This window comes from Loxodonta africana, chromosome 17 (genome assembly GCF_030014295.1).
Source record: "Loxodonta africana isolate mLoxAfr1 chromosome 17, mLoxAfr1.hap2, whole genome shotgun sequence".
Taxonomy (NCBI): domain Eukaryota; kingdom Metazoa; phylum Chordata; class Mammalia; order Proboscidea; family Elephantidae; genus Loxodonta; species Loxodonta africana.
In genome coordinates, this window is record NC_087358.1 from 10,457,143 (window position 1) to 10,475,118 (window position 17,976).

The 17,976-nt window shown below is 42.2% G+C and overlaps 1 protein-coding gene across 5 annotated transcripts in view; it reads left to right on the plus strand.

Moving 5' to 3' along the window:
* The window catches only part of ABCC4 (ATP binding cassette subfamily C member 4 (PEL blood group)), a 323,862-nt gene that overhangs the window by 235,319 nt on the left and 70,567 nt on the right, over positions 1-17,976 (plus strand). For all 5 annotated transcript variants that reach the window (XM_064269982.1, XM_064269981.1, XM_010589388.3 and 2 more), the window contains 4 exons: positions 8,156-8,306; positions 14,263-14,382; positions 15,609-15,719; positions 17,183-17,283. In XM_064269982.1, coding sequence (XP_064126052.1) covers positions 8,156-8,306; positions 14,263-14,382; positions 15,609-15,719; positions 17,183-17,283 — 483 coding nt within the window. The remainder of the gene's footprint in view (positions 1-8,155; positions 8,307-14,262; positions 14,383-15,608; positions 15,720-17,182; positions 17,284-17,976) is intronic.

The following is a 17,976-nucleotide window of genomic DNA, read 5'->3' on the forward strand; positions in this document are numbered from 1 at the left end:
TCAGTGGAAACCCTGGTGGTGTAGTGGTTAAGTGCTACGACCGTTAACCACGAGGTCGGCAGTTCAAATCTGCCAGGCACTCCTTGGAAACTCTGCAGGGCAGTTCTACTCTATCCTATAGGGTCGCTATGAGTTGGAATCGACTTGATGGCAACGGGTTTGATTTTTTTTTTTTTTTTTTGGTTTCTCTGTCAATTATTGTAAACTGTGTTCTTCAATACATTTGTGTATATCAGCTTCACTGAAGAATTTATTGTATAAAATGGTAGGAGTAGCAGCATCAGAACCTGTCTGACTTCAGGGATGTAATGACCAGGATCAGCTCAAAGCTGATTCTCATGATATGGAGGTCCGACATATCTCCACTCTCCAACCTTTTTACCGTCTTTGAAATCAGCAGACCACCTCGCTGCACTCTCTACTTCTCTGCATCAGTGTTGATAGGGGCTTATTAATTTTATTAGTGTTTTCAGAGAACCAAGCTTTGGATTTATTGATTTACACCTTGGAAGTTAGTTTTTTATTTCATTAATTTCTACTTTTATTTCCATTCTTCTATATACTTTAGTTTTATAAGCCATTATTTTACTATCTTTTCAAGACGGATATTTAGGCCATTAATTTTTAGCTATTTTTTAAAGTGTGTGTGTGTGTTTAAAGTTGTAAATTTACCCCTAAGCACAGCTTTAGTTGTAACCTTCAACTTTCAGTATTACTAGTTTTCATTTCACAATGCTTTTTAATTCTATTATCAACCAGAGTTGACCTTTCAACTCCCTGAGACATGCAAGGTGCCATATTAGTACGTAACTTAGACCTGCTAACTTAATACTGATGCTGAAAAGAAATTATTTAGGAGCTTACCTTTAAGAGCCGTACATATTTTCCCTTCTCTTCATCCTGTAGTTGAAGGGTAGAGTATGCTCTCATAGGAATATTTTATTCCTTACTTACATTTGGAGCTTTGTATGACCTGTTCAGAATTTTTGTGCTTCCAGGATAATCCCGTTTTAGCCAGCAGCACAGTCTATATGATAGTCATTTCATTTAGAGATAATTTTTTTTTATCTCATATGTTTCCAAAACAAATAGCAGAAGAATTTTACCTACACCCACGTCAGTAAACAGCTTACTGATGGGAAAAAAAAAAAAAAAAACCCACCTAGGCATCAACTTTTTCTCTCTAACTCAGAAGAAAATCCTTTTGTGTTTTCTTGCCAAGAAGTGAATCTTGCCTTGTTTATTGCCCTTAAGTCATATCTTCTGCAAAATCAATAGTTCAAGGCAATCTGGAAGATTTGTACTTATCACAATTTGGAACCAGGTTGTGAAACCTCTGACTGACAGCAGAATTAAAAGCTTTCAAGTTCCTTGGAGGTGTTAATAATATTAGGGATCCTGATTTTATTTATAATACTGTAAACAAATAGTAAAGATACCGTCTTCTGATTGAGTGGCCTTAATGGTTAAATATGTATTTCACTTTGTGCCTAATACAAATCTAGAGAGCAGATGAGCAATAGAATGAGCCGGAATTAATGGATGACGTATTTATTTCATACAATAAGAATACACTTTCATGTCTGTTTATAGAAAACATGCTCTTTGGCACAAGTGTCACGAAGACTAGCAGGAGCAGAATCCCATGGAATTGAGCTTTAAGAACATTGTAGGTAGATACCAGGAATTGCTATAGGAATATACGCCATTTGGTAGTTCAGTGCCAAGCAAGCAAACAGGTGCTTATATTTAAAACTATACTTGTGAAAAAAGTGTGTTAAAATCTATAACATTAGAATGCAATATTTAATTCTAGAGGAAGAAGCTTTCTGGGGAAAACGTTTACATTTTTACCACTATTCAAATATAGGTGTTGAACCTGTGAAATATTCAACCTGATTTTGTATCCAGAGGTTATATGTATTTATTAAAGTTAAATGTGGCTCTTCCTTTTTTGTTATTCAGTGCATTTTAATTCTGGGCTTAGGACTCAAACGACAAAAAAATTTCTTGCCACAATTTTTTTTTTCTTCTGATTTCAACAGTGATTTAAGTCAACACGTCAGCGTGTTCTGTTGGCAAGCATTTAATGATAGCCTTCTTATGCTCACCCCTGCTGTGTGAGCTGGAGGTCTCAGACTTGTAACATCATGGGAGAGGCCAGATACAACCATTGGAAACCCAACAAAATTTATAAATGCAGAGAAGGTGTAAATATATGTAAAATAGGGATGTATCTGTCAGGGTTCTCCAGAAAAACAGAACCAATAGGATAAATATTTAGAGAGGGAGGTGGGGGGAAGATATAAGAGAGAGGAGAGAATTATTTTAAGGAATTGGCTCCCATGATTCTAGAGTCTGGCAAATCCAAAATCCATAGGGCAGACCAGAAGCTGGAAACTCTGGTAGGAGTTGACACTGTAGTTTTGAATCTGATATTGGTAGGGCAGGCCGGAGACTCAGCCAGGATTTTTGTGTTAAAGTCTTGACACACAATTCCTTCTTCTCCAGGAAATCTCAGTTTTTACTCTTAAGGCCTTCAAGCTATTGGATGAGGCCCACCCACATTATCAAGGGTGACCTCCTTTACTTAAAGTCTACTGACTAAGTCTTAACCACATTTACAAAATTCCTTTACAGCAACAGCTAGACTAGTGTTTAACCAAACAACTGGGCACCATAACCTAGCCAAATTTACACATAAAATAACCATCATATGGGAATATTTAAGTATTACTGATTAAATCTTTCTCAAATATGAGTCTAATGTGTATGTGGAATGTAGCATCATACAGAGGTTAAAAGATAGTCTTGGGTTCAAAACTGACTCTGAATTACATGAATTTGGGCAAGTTACTTCAACTCTCTGAGCCTCAGTTTCCTCCTTTGTAAATAGAAGTGATGATACCTCCTACTTAGATTTGATGTGACAGTTAAATAAGGCATGTGAAATACTTGAGAGGTTGGTCATGTGACAGGCTTCATAGAACATTATCTATTACTGGCATTTGAGAGAATGGAAGCAATCGTACCTTTCTTTGATTGTCAGTGAGATGTAGAGAATTCAGGAATTTATTCAGTATTATGGAGAAATTTGCCATATAGACTAGTCATAAAGATCAGATGTAGGAGGAGCTAGGTGGACCATGTCATGAGTATGAAGGAAGAAGCTTGACCTCCTGAATAGTGGGATGGGATGCATCCAGTTTAGCCAGCACCTGTAAGAAGTTGTTCAGCTGTAGGCATGAAAGGAGAGCGCTAGACAGCCCTGTTTTCCTCCATTTGGGATTGGAATTTGCTCCTTCAAAATTCCATTCCTCTTCACTCTGGTTTTTGTGTTGACACTATAGTAGGTACTGGGAGAAACGTTAAATGCATTTGGGTCATACTGTTCAGCCATAAAGAGAAATGAAGTCTTGATACATGCTATGAAATGGATGAACCTTGAAAACATTATATGGAGTGAAATAAGTTGGATACAAAAAAGACAAATACTGTATGACCCCGGAGCCCTCATGGCTCAGTGGTTAAGCATCCAGCTGCTAACCAAAAAGTCAGTGGTTCAAATCGACCAGCCGCTCCTTGGAAACCCTATGGGGCTGGTCTGCTCTGTCCTGTAGGGTCACTATGAGTCAGAATTGACTCAACAGTAGTGGCTTTGGTTTTTATGACCCTACTTATCTGAAATACTTAAAGTAGGCAAATACATAGAGAAAAAAGTTTATTAGTGGTTAAGGGGGGCTGTGAAATGAGTTCTTTTTAAAGGGTACTGAGTTACCTTTACCCAAAAAACCAAACTCGTTGCCATCGAGTCAAGTCCAAGTCATAGTGACCCTACAGGACAGAGTAGAACTACCCCATAGAGTTCCCAAGGCTGTAAATCTTTACGAAAGCTGACTGCCACATCTTTCTCCCATGGAGCGGCTGGCGGTTCGAACTGCCAGCCTTTGGGTTAGCAGCTGAATGCTGAACACTGAGCCACCAGGGCTCTTTAGTTTCTGTTTAAACCCAAAAAAATAAAACCACACCTGTTGCCATAGAGTCGATTCCCACTCATGGTGATCCTATAGGGCAGAGTAGAACCACCCCACAGTGTTTCCAAGGACCACCTGGTGGATTTGAACTGCCAACCTTTTAGTTAGCAACTGAGCTCTTAACAAGGGCACCGCCAGGGCTCCAGTTTCTGTTTAGGGGGATGAAAAACATTTGAAAATGGAGAGCGGTGATGGTGTCCAACATAATGGAGGTAATTAACGTCACTGAATTGTACACTTTAAAAATAGCTAAAATGGTAAATGGTTTGTTGTAGATATTTTGTTTTTGTTAGTTGAGCCTTTGAGTCAGTTCTGACCCATGGCAACCACTTGTGTGCGACCTCTCAGAAGCAGATCACCAGGCCTGTCTTCCAAGGTGCCTCTGGGTGGTTTTGAACCGCCAACCTTTCGGCCAGTGATAGAGCACTTAACCGTTTGTACCACCCAGCGACTCCATATCCACATAACATATTTTACTACTCACACATAAATGGTAACACCAGGACAACTTCCAGCTTTAAAAAAATATGTATCATAAAAAAAGCACGTATCAGGATCCTACAACTTGATTCATAGGGGCTCCTGACCATGCTGTCACAGGTCAGGAAGACTTTCCTCCATGTTCCTCGGGATTTAGCGGCTCACTGTATTGGCCTGCCTGCCTCGGTGACACTTGGGTGCCCTGAGTATGAACTGCTCCTGACTTTCTCCATAACACACAGCACCTTCCTGGAGAACTTAGGACAGCCACTGTTCTCTGGGGCCTCACTTTCCTTATCTGTAAATGGAAATGACAGTTCTTACTTTCCCCCTTCACAGCATGGCTGTGAGGATCCTCTGAGAAAACCCATTTGGAAGAGCTCTGAAATGATAAGGGATGTCTCTGTAAGGTATTATTCGGCTAATCTTTCCCTTGGAGCCCTGCCTGGGAACGCTGCAGTGGGCGGCCCCTTGCAGGCCTGCAAGCCAAAGACTCCGAGGCTGGTGCTACGAGCTCCCAGCACAATCGGTGTTAACACAGGAATGCAAGTTAACTTGGCTGCCCAGCTCCCCCTTGGTCAAAATTGCTATCCACTGTGATTACTGTGTGCAATTATTATTCATGCCAGACTGTGAAATTCAGGCAAAAGTCCCTTCCTGTTGTTAGCTGCCATCCAGGCGGTCCTGACTCAAGGGGACCCCATACACAACAGAATGAAATGCTGCCTGGTCTTTGCCATCCCCATGAGCGGCTGCAGATTGGACCGTTATACTCTCTAGGGTTTTCCCTGGCTGATTTTCAGATCACCAGGTCTTTCTTCCTAATTCATCTTAGCCTGGAAGCTCCACTGAAACCTGTCCAGCACCATGGCAACACACAAGCCTCCACTAACAGACAGGTGGTGGCTGCGCTTAAGGTGCATTGCCTGAAAATTGAACGCCTGCCTCCCACAAGGAAGGTGAGAACTGAACCACTAATTCCTAAGTTCCTTCTTTAAGAAGAAAATAAACCCAATACTGTCAAGTCGATTTCAACTCATATGACCCTATAGGACAGAGTAGAACTGCTCCATAGGATTTTCAAGGCTGTAAATGGTAAAGAGCTCAGCAGCTAACCAAAAGGATGGCAGTTGAAATCCACCAACCACTCCTTGAAAACTCTACGGGGCAGTTCTCCTCTGTCCTATAGGGTCACTATGAGTCGAAACCAAATCATTGGCACCTAACAACAACACAAACCTTTGAGGAAGCAAACTGCCTCATTGTTCTCCCGCAGAGTGGCTGGTGAGTTCGAATTGCCAACCTTTTGGTTAACAGCGAGCGCTTTAACCACTGTGCCACGAGGGCTCCTAGTCCCTTCTGAGAACCCTTTAAACAGGTTTAATGTATTCCTCCCTACATTTCCATAGCATTCTCTGCCTTGTGCTTAGAAGTTATGCTTTTCTCTCTTAGATGGTAAACGTCAGACATCTTGGACTGTGCCATGTTAACCTGTGTGTCCCACCGTTCATTCCTACCCACAAAGCTAGCACTGCGTTTTCATAGCTGGTAGACACTAAGTGGTGAATTGCATTCATATCACCTGAAGTCATAGACCCTGATATCATACTTTTCTTGATAAGGATGAATACTTAAATCAGCATTATCCAGTGACTTGGACTGTTCTTCTCCGTGCTGTCTTATTACGCCACGTTAGTTTTCAGTTTGGGGCGCGTTCACAATTGTGAAAGCTAATACTTCTGTTAAGGGTCTTTAATGTTGTAATGCTATTTGTGAGCACAGGCCTTGGAAACAGATCAACTTGACTTCAAATCGTTGTTTCACCACCCTTTGCCTCTGAGCCTTTGGACAAGTTATTGAAGTTATCTGGTATTCCACATTTCTTCATGTGTAAAATTAGGGTAATCCTTGCCTCCAAGAGTGAGGTGGGGATTAAGTGTATGTTCCTCGAACTGCTAGCACGGTGCCTTGCGTGGAGTAAATGCCTGATAAATGGTATCTGCCATTGTTATTATCATTAACCTGTTAATTAGAGCATTTTACATACTTATCCTAATATGCATCTAGGTGATAAAATTAAAAACTTTTAGGCAATGTGAGTTGTTTTCTTGTTATCAGAACTCTTCCTCACATTTCTAAGAAATATCAAAAAATGTATTGCATTTCTCTTTTCTGTCCTTTGTTCGGGCATGTGGATGAACTATGAAATTCCTTAATTAAGGGATGTCTAACCCAGACCCAAAACCCAGTGCCATCGAGTCAATTCTGACTCACAGTGACCCTATAGGACAGAGTAGAACTGCCCTATAGAGTTTCCAAGGAGCGACTGGCGGATTCGAACTGCTGACCTCTTGGTTGTCTAGAGGGAAAAATTAAAGACAAATGAAGAGGTTCAAATAAGTTATAAATTTTTCCTTAATGCAAAGTTGGCTGTATATTAGGGACAAGCTTAAGTATCGTAGCAGCTCCATGACTTATGCTGTGAAACCTTGAACAGTTAGTTTTCCTCTCCCCCTATCTTGATGTTCCTCATCTGTAAGATGGGAGAATAATGCTGCCACTTCTTAGGGCTGTTGTTGTTAGTTGCCGGGGAATCACCTTGACCTCCACGTGTGTCAGAGTAGAACCGTGCCCCATAGGGTTTTCACCTTGATTTCCACGTGTGTCAGAGTAGAACTGTGCCCCATAGGGTTTTCACCTTGATTTCCACGTGTGTCAGAGTAGAACTGTGCCCCAGAGGGTTTTCACCTTGACCTCCATGTGTGTCAGAGTAGAACTGTGCCCCATAGGGTTGTCACCTTGACCTCCATGTGTTTCAGAGTAGAACCGTGCCCCTGAGGATTTTCACCTTGACCTCCATGTGTTTCAGAGTAGAACCGTGCCCCAGAGTTTTCACCTTGACCTCCATGTGTGTCAGAGTAGAACCGTGCCCCAGAGGGTTTTCAAAGCTGTGACCTTTCAAAAACAGATCACCAGGCCTGTCTTCCAAGGCACCTTTGGGTGGGGTTTGAACCACCAACCTTATAGCTAGTAGTCAAACACTAGCTACTAAGATGTGGATTAAATTAGTTAATACATGTGAGGAATTCAGTATATGGCCAGATGTACAATCAACCCTCAGTAATATTACCTATGGGTAGAAAACCAAGAAAGAGGAACCCTCACTTTCAAAGGTCAAGATCAAATTTTTGTTCCTCGTCTTCTGCGCACAGAATTTGCATTTAACCACTTGTTCATCCCACATTTAACTAAGGCTCCAGGATTCTTCATCTATGATATCTGCTCCCTAATTTCTCTAGTAAATCTACAAAGTCACGATGGTTTGGGATTCAAGTGTCCTGCCTTCTCTAAGCCTCAGTTTTCGTATCTGTAAAATAGAGAGAATCATAGTACCTACCTCCTAGGGCTACTGACTGTATCAAAAGAGCTAATAACCTAGAACGGTGTTATCGTGGTGTTGGGTACCTAATAAACAGCAAATATTACTGTCATTAGGGCAGCCACCATTTTTTTTAACTTTTGGATAGAAAAGCATTCCCTACTCTTCCAACAGATCTATCCTAACAAAACAACATATGAAAGTGTGTTTTTGCAAGGAACCCTTGATAAGGAGACCTCTGTGTCTGTGTTTGTGATTTCAGACGTTCCTACAAGTGGTTGGTGTGGTAGCTGTGGCCATAGCAGTGATTCCTTGGGTTGCAATACCCTTGATTCCTCTTGCCATCATTTTCTTCGTCCTTCGGCGATACTTCTTAAAAACATCGAGAGATGTCAAACGCCTAGAATCTACAAGTGAGTATTAACGATCTCAGGTTGGCATAGCAAAGCTAGCTTCCACTCATGCCATTGTTAAGGAGACCGGTGGAATTCGGGAGACTCCATCTTCCAGAATTTCTCAGTAAGTTAATATTTGGCCATTGAATATTATGTCCACCATGGGTCAGTGTGGACCTCAGGGCAAATGGAACTTGTGGCTTGGCAGGCGCAGTGCTGCGGTTTAGCATGAGGCACCAGGGAAGGTCCTAAATGGAATAATGTCCCAGTAGAACATGAGCACCGTGAAGACAGGGCACTTATTTCCACAACACACTTCTTTACACAAAGAAGGTACTCTTAGTATTTTTTCAGGAAATAAAATATTTGCTTATGTGGGAGCTAACATAGAAGAAACAGAACATAGGGAATTTTCCTGTCCCTTTCAATGTTGGAAATGTCAAGGAATGGAAATGATTAGGAAAAAGAAAGGAGGTGTCAAAAAATAACAGCCCTGTGTCAGAAGTAGTATGTTTCAAAACTATGTTACTGACCCGTACTCAGGGAAGACAGCTAATAAATTGCAGTTGTTAAGTGTTATGAAAAGATAAAGCATTGTTGTGTTCAGTCTTGCTCTTTATCATCACCAGCATTTGGTTGTAATGCCACCCTGTTTGGGGTGTTTTTTTTCCTCTGGCTGTACGTTTAAGAAACCCAAAACCCACTGCCGTCAAGTTGATTCTGACTCATAGCAATCCTATAGAACAGAGTAGATCTGCCCCATAGGGTTTCTAAGGCTATAAATTTGTAAGAAAGCAGACTGCCACATCTTTCTCCCTTGGAGCTGCTGGTGGATTCAAACTGCTGACCTTTCCGTTCGCAGCTAAGTGCTTTAACTGCTGCACCACCAGGGCTCTTCGGGGTTCATGTAAGAGGACCCTGGAAACAATGCCCATGTCAGGACACAGGAAGAGGGGTCAGTTTATAATGCATTTAGTTGATGACTGTATTCAGCTTCCTAGTTTTGGAATAATGGGGAGAACATTTTATGATTGAACTCTCTGTTCTGCAGATAATCACAGAGGATGAAATAATTCAGAGCTCGCCTCATTAGAAATGCACGGGCTAACGTTTCACTCTTATTAAAAAGAAAGATGGTGAGGAGAGTAGAATTGTGAAACAAAGGCAGAAGGGTGATAGCAAAAAAGGAAAGGAAGAAATTGGCATCAGAAAACCTCAAGGATGGAAAGTTTACTGCAAATGAACACCATCTTAGCTTTCTGGAAGCCAGGCCAAGAAGAGAAACATAGCTAGTTTCATGGCTCTAAGCATCTATTAAGTGGAAAAATAGAGTTCATTGGGACAAAGGCGTTTATTTTTGTGGCATATATGTGCCTCTCTTAACAGTGAACTCTTAGGGGGCCTTTATTGTGTTTGCATAAGGGATAGCGGGCAACAGCTTTATGAAGGCTGTAGAAAACTTTTTCAGTCATCAGCAGAACCAGCTAAACCACTGTTGATGTCTAGTTCTGTGAATGCATTTCACTGGGGTGGAATCCCCATTTGGGTATGGCTCCTTAGAATCATAGAGCTGGAAGGAGGCAGAGGAGTAAGTGATTAGCATTACTGAGGGACTTCCCATTGTGTATATCACTGATCCCAACCAGTCTTTTGTGTATATAACAAGGCTTCAGGCATTTCGTGATTTGAGGATACTCCAGAAATGCAGTTATCCAACAGTCTTGTTCCAAAGGAGGTTTCAGGTATATTCTGTAAAAGCTTGTTCCAGAAGGGGCACCTTGACTTGGATTTTTATCTGGGGCAAGGACTGCTTCCCATCCATAGGAAAGAGGAGAGAAGAGGACTGGCTATGGTTTTCTTAAGAAGCAATGAAGGATTTCCCCAGTGCATAAATAGCACTCCCTTGAAGCCCAGAACATTCTATAAAGCATGAGAAAACTTTGACTCAGAGATTCTGAGAACTTTGGCATAGCTCTTGTAGAATATTTGGGTTTTCCTGAACTCTGGTTGGCTGCAACAATGAATTAAATACAGATAGTCCCTTCCCAGTGCCTGCAGATAACCAAATGCACTGGCAGATTGATTAGAAATGTTTATTACTCATCTGGGTTGTGGGTCTGTACCAACAATGACAACTCTACCATTTTATCTAAGCAATAATTGACAGAAGTGGATTTCTTGTGGCCACTACTGGAGTTACCCACAAAAAGAAGGGGCCTCGTTACCATTTAAGGAAGACATAAGTCTATTACATCCTTTTGCTTTGAAGGATTACTAAATTCCTGGGGTTTGTTTTCAGATCATACTGCCTGGCGTCCTCTGAAACCTTAGGCTGACATTTAAGCAGTCACACGGCAAATCTGCAGTTGGCCGTGGTGGTTTTTCATTTCCGTGAAAGCAAGTGTAGCAAATGGTCAGTAGTAGAGAAATGCATAAAACTAGAATGGCATTTAGGTGCATTTCACCAGCCAACTCTGTTCAGTTGGCAATGCCTGGATTATGAAGCCATAACCAAACTCTGTCTCTAAGTGAGCAGTGATCTATTAGTAATGTTTGCCATGGGCATTGGATAGGGGTGTGTTAACACACGGGCCACATGTTTTCAGACCATAGAGCTTAAAGCCTGCTCTTTTTAAAGAGTTCTTGTGCCAGATTCTCAGGGATTTTGTTCAGCTTAAGGTACATAATAAGATGTGCAGTAACGGATAACCCAAAAACCCACTGCCGTCAAGTCAATTCCAATTCATAGCAACCCTATAGGACAGAGTAGAACTGTTCCATAGAGTTCGTGGATTTGAACTGCCGACGTTTTCTAATTATTGGACATTAGCTAAGTGAGGTTTTGGTGTTTTCTAAATATAGATTAGAAAGTATGGAGAAAAATGCAGTCAGCCATACGTAGGAATCTTTGACCCCTGATTATTCTCCCTCTGAGACACCATGGCTATGGCTAAAAGCACAGGCCTGGGAATAAGACAGAGCTCAGTCTGATGCCCAGCTCTCCTACTTCCTTGAGTTAACCCTGAGCGGTGCTTGTAGTGCCTCAAGTCTGTTTACCCTCTCTGTCAAGGATATAAAAACACTTGTCCCTTGGGGTTGTTGTGAGGATTTCTTGAGTTGATATTTGTAAAGTGCTTCCTGAGCACTCCCAGAGGTGCTAGAACCTGAGCCTGAGGGAATAAAAAACATAGTAATAACAAAAGATCTCACATGGCATTAACATTTGCAGCAAGGCTGTCAGATCAAGGTCTTTGTGTGTAGTTCACTGTCCGGCCCTTCCCAGAGACAATGTGCTGTCATTATGGGGTATGTCCCAAAGGGCCCTGGGATCGTGAAAACGCTGTTTTGTGTTCTAGGAAATGTTGGGTTACATTTGTCTGTAACTGCTGACCGATGTCACCAGTATTATATAAGCCTACTTCAGGATAGAGAGCAGGGGTGGTTCAGTGGTAGAATTCTCACCTTCCATGCAGGAGACCAGAGTTTGATTCCCGGCCACTGCGCCTCGTGTGCAGCCACCACCCATCTGTCGTTGGAGGCTTGTGTATTGCCATGATGCTGAACAGGTTTCAGCAGAGCATCCAGACTGACGGACTAGGAAGAAAGGCCTGGCAGTCTACTTCCATTTAGATCGATCCCATGTACGACAGAACACAACATTGCACAGTCCGCTGCCAGGGCAGAGAAGCAAATGGTCTGTAATGTCTTCAGGCCCCAGCTCAAAATGTGTTACACAGAAGGGAATTAGTCTATTTTAATTCTGCAAAGGTGATGAAGTCAGTAAGGCCATGGTCAGATTCTGAAAGGGTGGTAGCAATGTAACATGCCACAGAGACCTCCAAACAACGCAGCAAGTTTCCAGCAGGGCAGTACGAAGACACATACCAGGCTCCTGGTGTGGAAGTCAAGACTATTCAAAGACATCGTGGCTAGAAAGGTTCGGGTCCCAGGGGCAATGCAATACCTAGCCACATCGCATTACCCATTGCTGTCGAGTTGACTCTGATTCGTGGCAACCATATAGGACAGAGTAGAACTGCCCCATGGGGTTTCCAAGGAGGGACTGGTGGATTTGAACTGCTGACCTTACGGCTAGCAGCCGAACTCTTAACCACTGCATCAAAAAAGCTCCACCTGGGCACCTGGAGCCCCATAAGGAAACTTTCCTCAAGTGAATAAACAGACAAAGATTCCTCGGATCACAGGGAGATGACAAAATGTCAGTTCAACCTAATTATTGATCACAACTTGAGTTACTGGAATACAGTGATTTTATCCCTGCCCTCAAGAAAGTAGTAATGTATGATGGAGAGAGAATACACAAATGATGTTGTTGGTCTCAGTTGCCATCGAGTCAGCTCCAGCTCATGGCGAACCCATGTAAAACAGAGCAAAACATTACCCTGTCCCCTGCCATCTTCAGAATCATTGGTATGCTCGAGTCCATTGATGTATTTTGAGTGTCTTCTAACCCTAAGGCACTATATCAGACAATATTCTGTTGTGATCCATAAGGTTTTCGTTGACTAATTTTAAGAAGTACATCACCAGGCCTCTCTTCCTAGTCTGTCTTAGTCTGGAAGCTTCGCCAAAACCTGTCCACTATGGATGATGCTGCTAGTATTTGAAATACTGGTGGCATACCTTTCAGCATCATAGCAACACACAAGCCACCGCAGCATGACAAACTGAGAGACAAGTGGTGGATTCACATAACTAGCTAATTATAGTTAAGTGTGGTGAGTACTCCAACAGAGAAATATTAAAAAAAAACAAAAAAAGCTAAGAGCACACTTACTGGTCTGACAGAGACTGTAGGGACACCCGAGACTATGGCCCCCAGATACCCTGTTCACTCAGAACTCTGAAACCACTCCGAAGTCCATCTTTCAGCCAAAGATTAGACTTGTTTATAACACAGGCGGAGCCCTGGTGGCACAATGGTTAACAGCTCGACTGCTAATAAAAAGGCCAGGAATTTGAATCCACCAGCCACTCCGCTCCTTGGAAACCCTGTGGGGCAGTTCTGCTGTGTCCTGTAGGGTTGCTATGAGTCAGAATCGATTTGCCAGCAACAGGTTTGGTTTTTTTTGTTTTATAGCACAAACAATAATACACATGAGGAACATGCATCTTAGTTCAATCAGGTATGAGACCAAATGGGCAGCACTTGCCCAAAAGCAAAGACAAGAAGGCAGGAAGAGACAGGAAACCTGGACGAATGGACACAGGAAATCCGGGGTGTAAAGGGAAACGGGGAGAGTGATGACACATTGCAGGGAATACAGCCAATGTCACAAAACAATTTATATGTATAAATTTTTGAAAGAAAAACTAATTCATGCTATGAACTTTCACCTAAAGCACAGTAAAATTAAAAAAGAAAAGAAGCTACTGACTCAAAAATTAGTGAAGAATTATTTCTGCCTGCAGCGATATCACAGAATAATAGTAAGGAGATCATGCTTGAATAGGACCTTGAATTTGAGTTAGCAAAGAAAGAATTATAGCTAGATTTGAATTTGATCAAAGATAGGTTTAAATAGAGGCTGTCATCTCAAGGTCATTAAAGTGAAATTAAAGTACAAGGTCAGCAAAAATAGAGGAAGACTCTCCACGAGATGGGTTGACACAGTGGCTGCAATGATGGACTCAAGCATAGCAACGATTGTGAGGTTGGCACAGGACTGGGCAGTGTTTCATTCTGTTGTACATGGGGTCACTATGAGTCGACCGACTTGGCGGCACCTAACAACACAATGACAAAGTGAAATGTGGTTTGAGCAGGAGTTTGAGGGTAGACATGGAGTGTTTGCTACAGAAGGGGTGTTGTTTGTTCTTGAAATGCTGCCCGGGCCACAAAGTTCAGAGCCCTGGAACCATTATTTGGTAGGATGTGAGACCACACAGCTGGCCTCCTTACATCTGGCCTCACCGAGCTGTTCTGTTTTTTTGTCTGTGTTTGCTTCCCCAGCACGAAGTCCAGTGTTTTCCCACCTATCATCTTCTCTTCAGGGACTGTGGACCATCCGGGCATACAGAGCTGAAGAGCGATTTCAGGAACTCTTTGATGCTCACCAGGATCTGCATTCAGGTCTGTAAGTCTGTGGAAATGGTTTCACAGGCTGAATGATAGGTCGCCTCCTTAGGCATGACGCCACCCCTCAGGCGGCTTTGTTGGCCTGCACCGCCTGCTCACCCCACATCCTTCACCTTGCACATTTTCCTCTCCCCTGTGGGTTTGGCTTCTCTTAGAATTCTGTCTGCACTTCCTCTTTCCCAGTCTGACCACTGCTTTCCTTTCTCTGACTAGCTTATATATTCCTTCTATCACTGTGCCTTATGGCTTTTTCTCCCTTTAGGGCAGGGGTCAGAAAACTTTTTTATAAAGGGGCGGATAGTAAATATTTGAGGCATTGTCGATGCGAGCCAGCACTGTCTCAGATGCAGCTGTTCAACAGTGCTGTTGTAGTGTGAAAGCAGGAATAGATAAGACATCAGCAGATAGGTGCGGTTGTGTTTCAATAAAACTTTATTAGCAAAGACAGGAAATGGGCTTTTCTTGACCCACGGGCCATAGGTTGCCGACTTCAGACCATTCAGGATGGCAGAAGTGACTGAGGAAATCAGTTTTCTGATTAGACTTGTCACCCACTTGATAGTGTAAAATTCTCTGGCCAGTGGAGTCTGTCCCATTTAGAAATTTCAGAATTTTCTCTAAATCTACAACGTCCTGGCCTGTTTTCCTAGTCTTTATTGTATTTTGAAAAATAGAGTAGCACTTTGAAAACTACATGTAGATTCATTTAGCAAGATGGTCTTTTAGATACAGGTTCCTAAGGAATAGCCACTATGTGTAGGACCTGTGGTAAATATGGAAGGTTCTAGAAAAAAATGGGAGGCTGCACTCTCTGCTATTGGATAACTAGGGCCAGTCAACCCTGTGAGAGGATGAAAGGATGAGCTTCACCCTGAGGCTCCGCACTGCAAGAAATGCGTTAGGAGGCCATATTTCCACGTTCTGTATTATAATCTGTGTTTCTGTTTATAACCTCTGGGTTGAATATTTCAGTACGTGCTTCCCACAGAGCCACCGTTCTGTTTCATACAATGTGTATCATATATTGTCTTGTATCACTTAGCTTTTTGGAATCTTAAGGTTCCTCGGGAGTGCAGCTCCACACCAGCTGTTAAATTGCTGCCCTACTCTGTGTAAAAACCTTCCACAGCTCAACTGAGTGAAGTGTTCTCCCACGTACGACGCAGTTAATATGGTTTTTCTGCTCATTCATTATGGCCCTTAATGTTTCGTAAATCCAGAGGCTTGGTTCTTGTTTTTGACGACATCCCGATGGTTCGCTGTGCGTCTGGACGCCATCTGTGCCATCTTTGTCATCATCGTTGCCTTTGGGTCCCTGATTCTGGCAAAAAGTAAGTGCAGATGTCAGTAACTATTTATGGTATGATTACAATTTAGACCTATGTTTACAGTTACTAAACTCTTGCCACGTTGTCTGATATTATATAGTGTTTGGTTCTTATGATAGTTCTATTGAATTGCTTTTAAGTGCTTACAGGGTGTCAGGTTGAATGTGATTCAGCAGTGTGACCCTTTCAGAGAAGTCATTTTGGTCTTGATGGATTCCCTTTATCTGTCTTTGAATAGGTGGAGGCCTGCACACACATTGCAAGCCGCCATCCTGAACATTCCTGATGGTGTCTGGTGGTTGTGGGGAGAGAGCCGGGCTTACTGTGTTAAGCACTGTATCCAGGGAGGATTTTAATTTTGTTGTTGTTAAGTGCTCTTGATTCAGTTCCAACTCATAGCGACCGTATGTACAACAGAATGACACACTACCCAGTCCTCTACCATCCTGACAATCGTTGTTAAGCTTAAGCCCATTGTCATAGCCACCGTGTCAATCCATCTCATTGGGCTCCTCTTATCTAATGGTGTAGCTGCCTGGAGCACTAGGTGGAGAAGGATTCTCAGCTGGAAAGAGTGTTTCCATCACTGCCACACGGGTAACAGACGAGCATGTGGTGGCGTGCGTGGCATGAATTGACCATCCCTTATTATTTCAGATTAACAACACTGAAGTCCATTATTTAACAATGGAAGAATGAGGGTAGTAGTTTAAATTCAAGAGTGTTGGCTATTGGAACCCATTTCCTTGTTTTCACTGGTTTCTGACTTGTTGCATTGCACGTAGAAAGTGGAATTATGTAATGGCCCTTGAACCACAATGACAAATGTCTGCATAATAGCATCATTCTTCACATACGTAATACCAGTTGCGGTCGCGTGAACACTGACTCATGACCACCCTAGGGGTATCAGAGTAGAACTGTGCTCCATAGGATTTTCAACCACGGATTTGTTGCAAGTAGATCACCAGGCCTTTTGCGACACCTCTGGGTAAACTCGAACCTCCAACCTTTCAGTTGTTACCCACGCAGGGCCTCCGCATGTATGATACTGTTTTTCAAATGTATGTCGATCCTGTTGGAATTAATAAATCCCTAAATTTAATAGTCTTTCTGAATTCATAGTGGCTGTGCAGTGGTTAAGAGCTAGGGCCCTTAAACAAAAGGTCAATGGTTTGAATCTACCAGCCACTCCTTGGAAACTCTATGGGGCAGTTCTCCTCTGTCCTGTAGGGTCACAATGAGTCAGAATCATCTCAACAACAAGGGGTTTGATTTTTTTTTTTAATGCATTTTTTTCATTATATCATGATCTCAATCAACAGATATTAAAAGCACAACTGTTTTCATGTATGTACAGATTGTTTAAGCATTATAATGGGGTTCTCTCGGTAACATGGCAGAAGGAGCCAGCCTTGGGGTTAGGACTGGGTTTGACATTATTCCCCTTCTTCCCCCTCATTTAGGTTTGGATGCTGGGCAGGTTGGCCTGTCATTGTCCTACGCTCTCACGCTCATGGGGATGTTCCAGTGGTGTGTTAGACAAAGCGCCGAAGTTGAGAATATGGTAGTGTTTATCCTAACATTCTGAGCCTTTTCAAGTCTCCTTGCCATTAAATGGCATAAAAGCAATTCTTATGTAAAATATTAAAACTGTTATTTTTGCATCATAGCTAACAGAGTTTGTTAGATCCTTCCTCCATCTGTTTAAAGTTAATGTAAAATAAAATATATACATCTTTTCCTCAGTCTTATGTATGCTATGTCAGCAGGTTTTATATTCATCGCAAGCTGTCTTCAAATGTAATAAATGTCTCTGTAGGAGGGCGGTTCTGAATACTAGAGAGGATATAAGCTAATTTTGTAGAGGCCTGTTTATTTTTGTTTCTTAGGGGCGATTCCTCATTCCCAGTAAAAGAAGAATTTAGTATTTTGAGGTTGTTTGTTTAATTAATAGCCCCCTGCTGGCATTTGGGGATTTATTCTCCTATGTGTCTGTCATACCGAGGGCAGGACAGCTTCGACTGCTGCTGTCCTTTTCTGCTAGGACAGACCACTCTTGGGGCATACTAGGCCAAAGTGCCAGGTTATGGTTATTTAGGAGGGCTTAGTCAGTGTGTAAGGAGCCCTAGTGACGCGGTGGGGTTAAGTACTCACATGTGATAGATAGACCTTCTGTAGCAAAAGATTGTTTATTATAATTATCAGAATTTTTTCTTTTATACAGTCCTTTTGCTTTTTATTCAGATGTGAAAAGTGG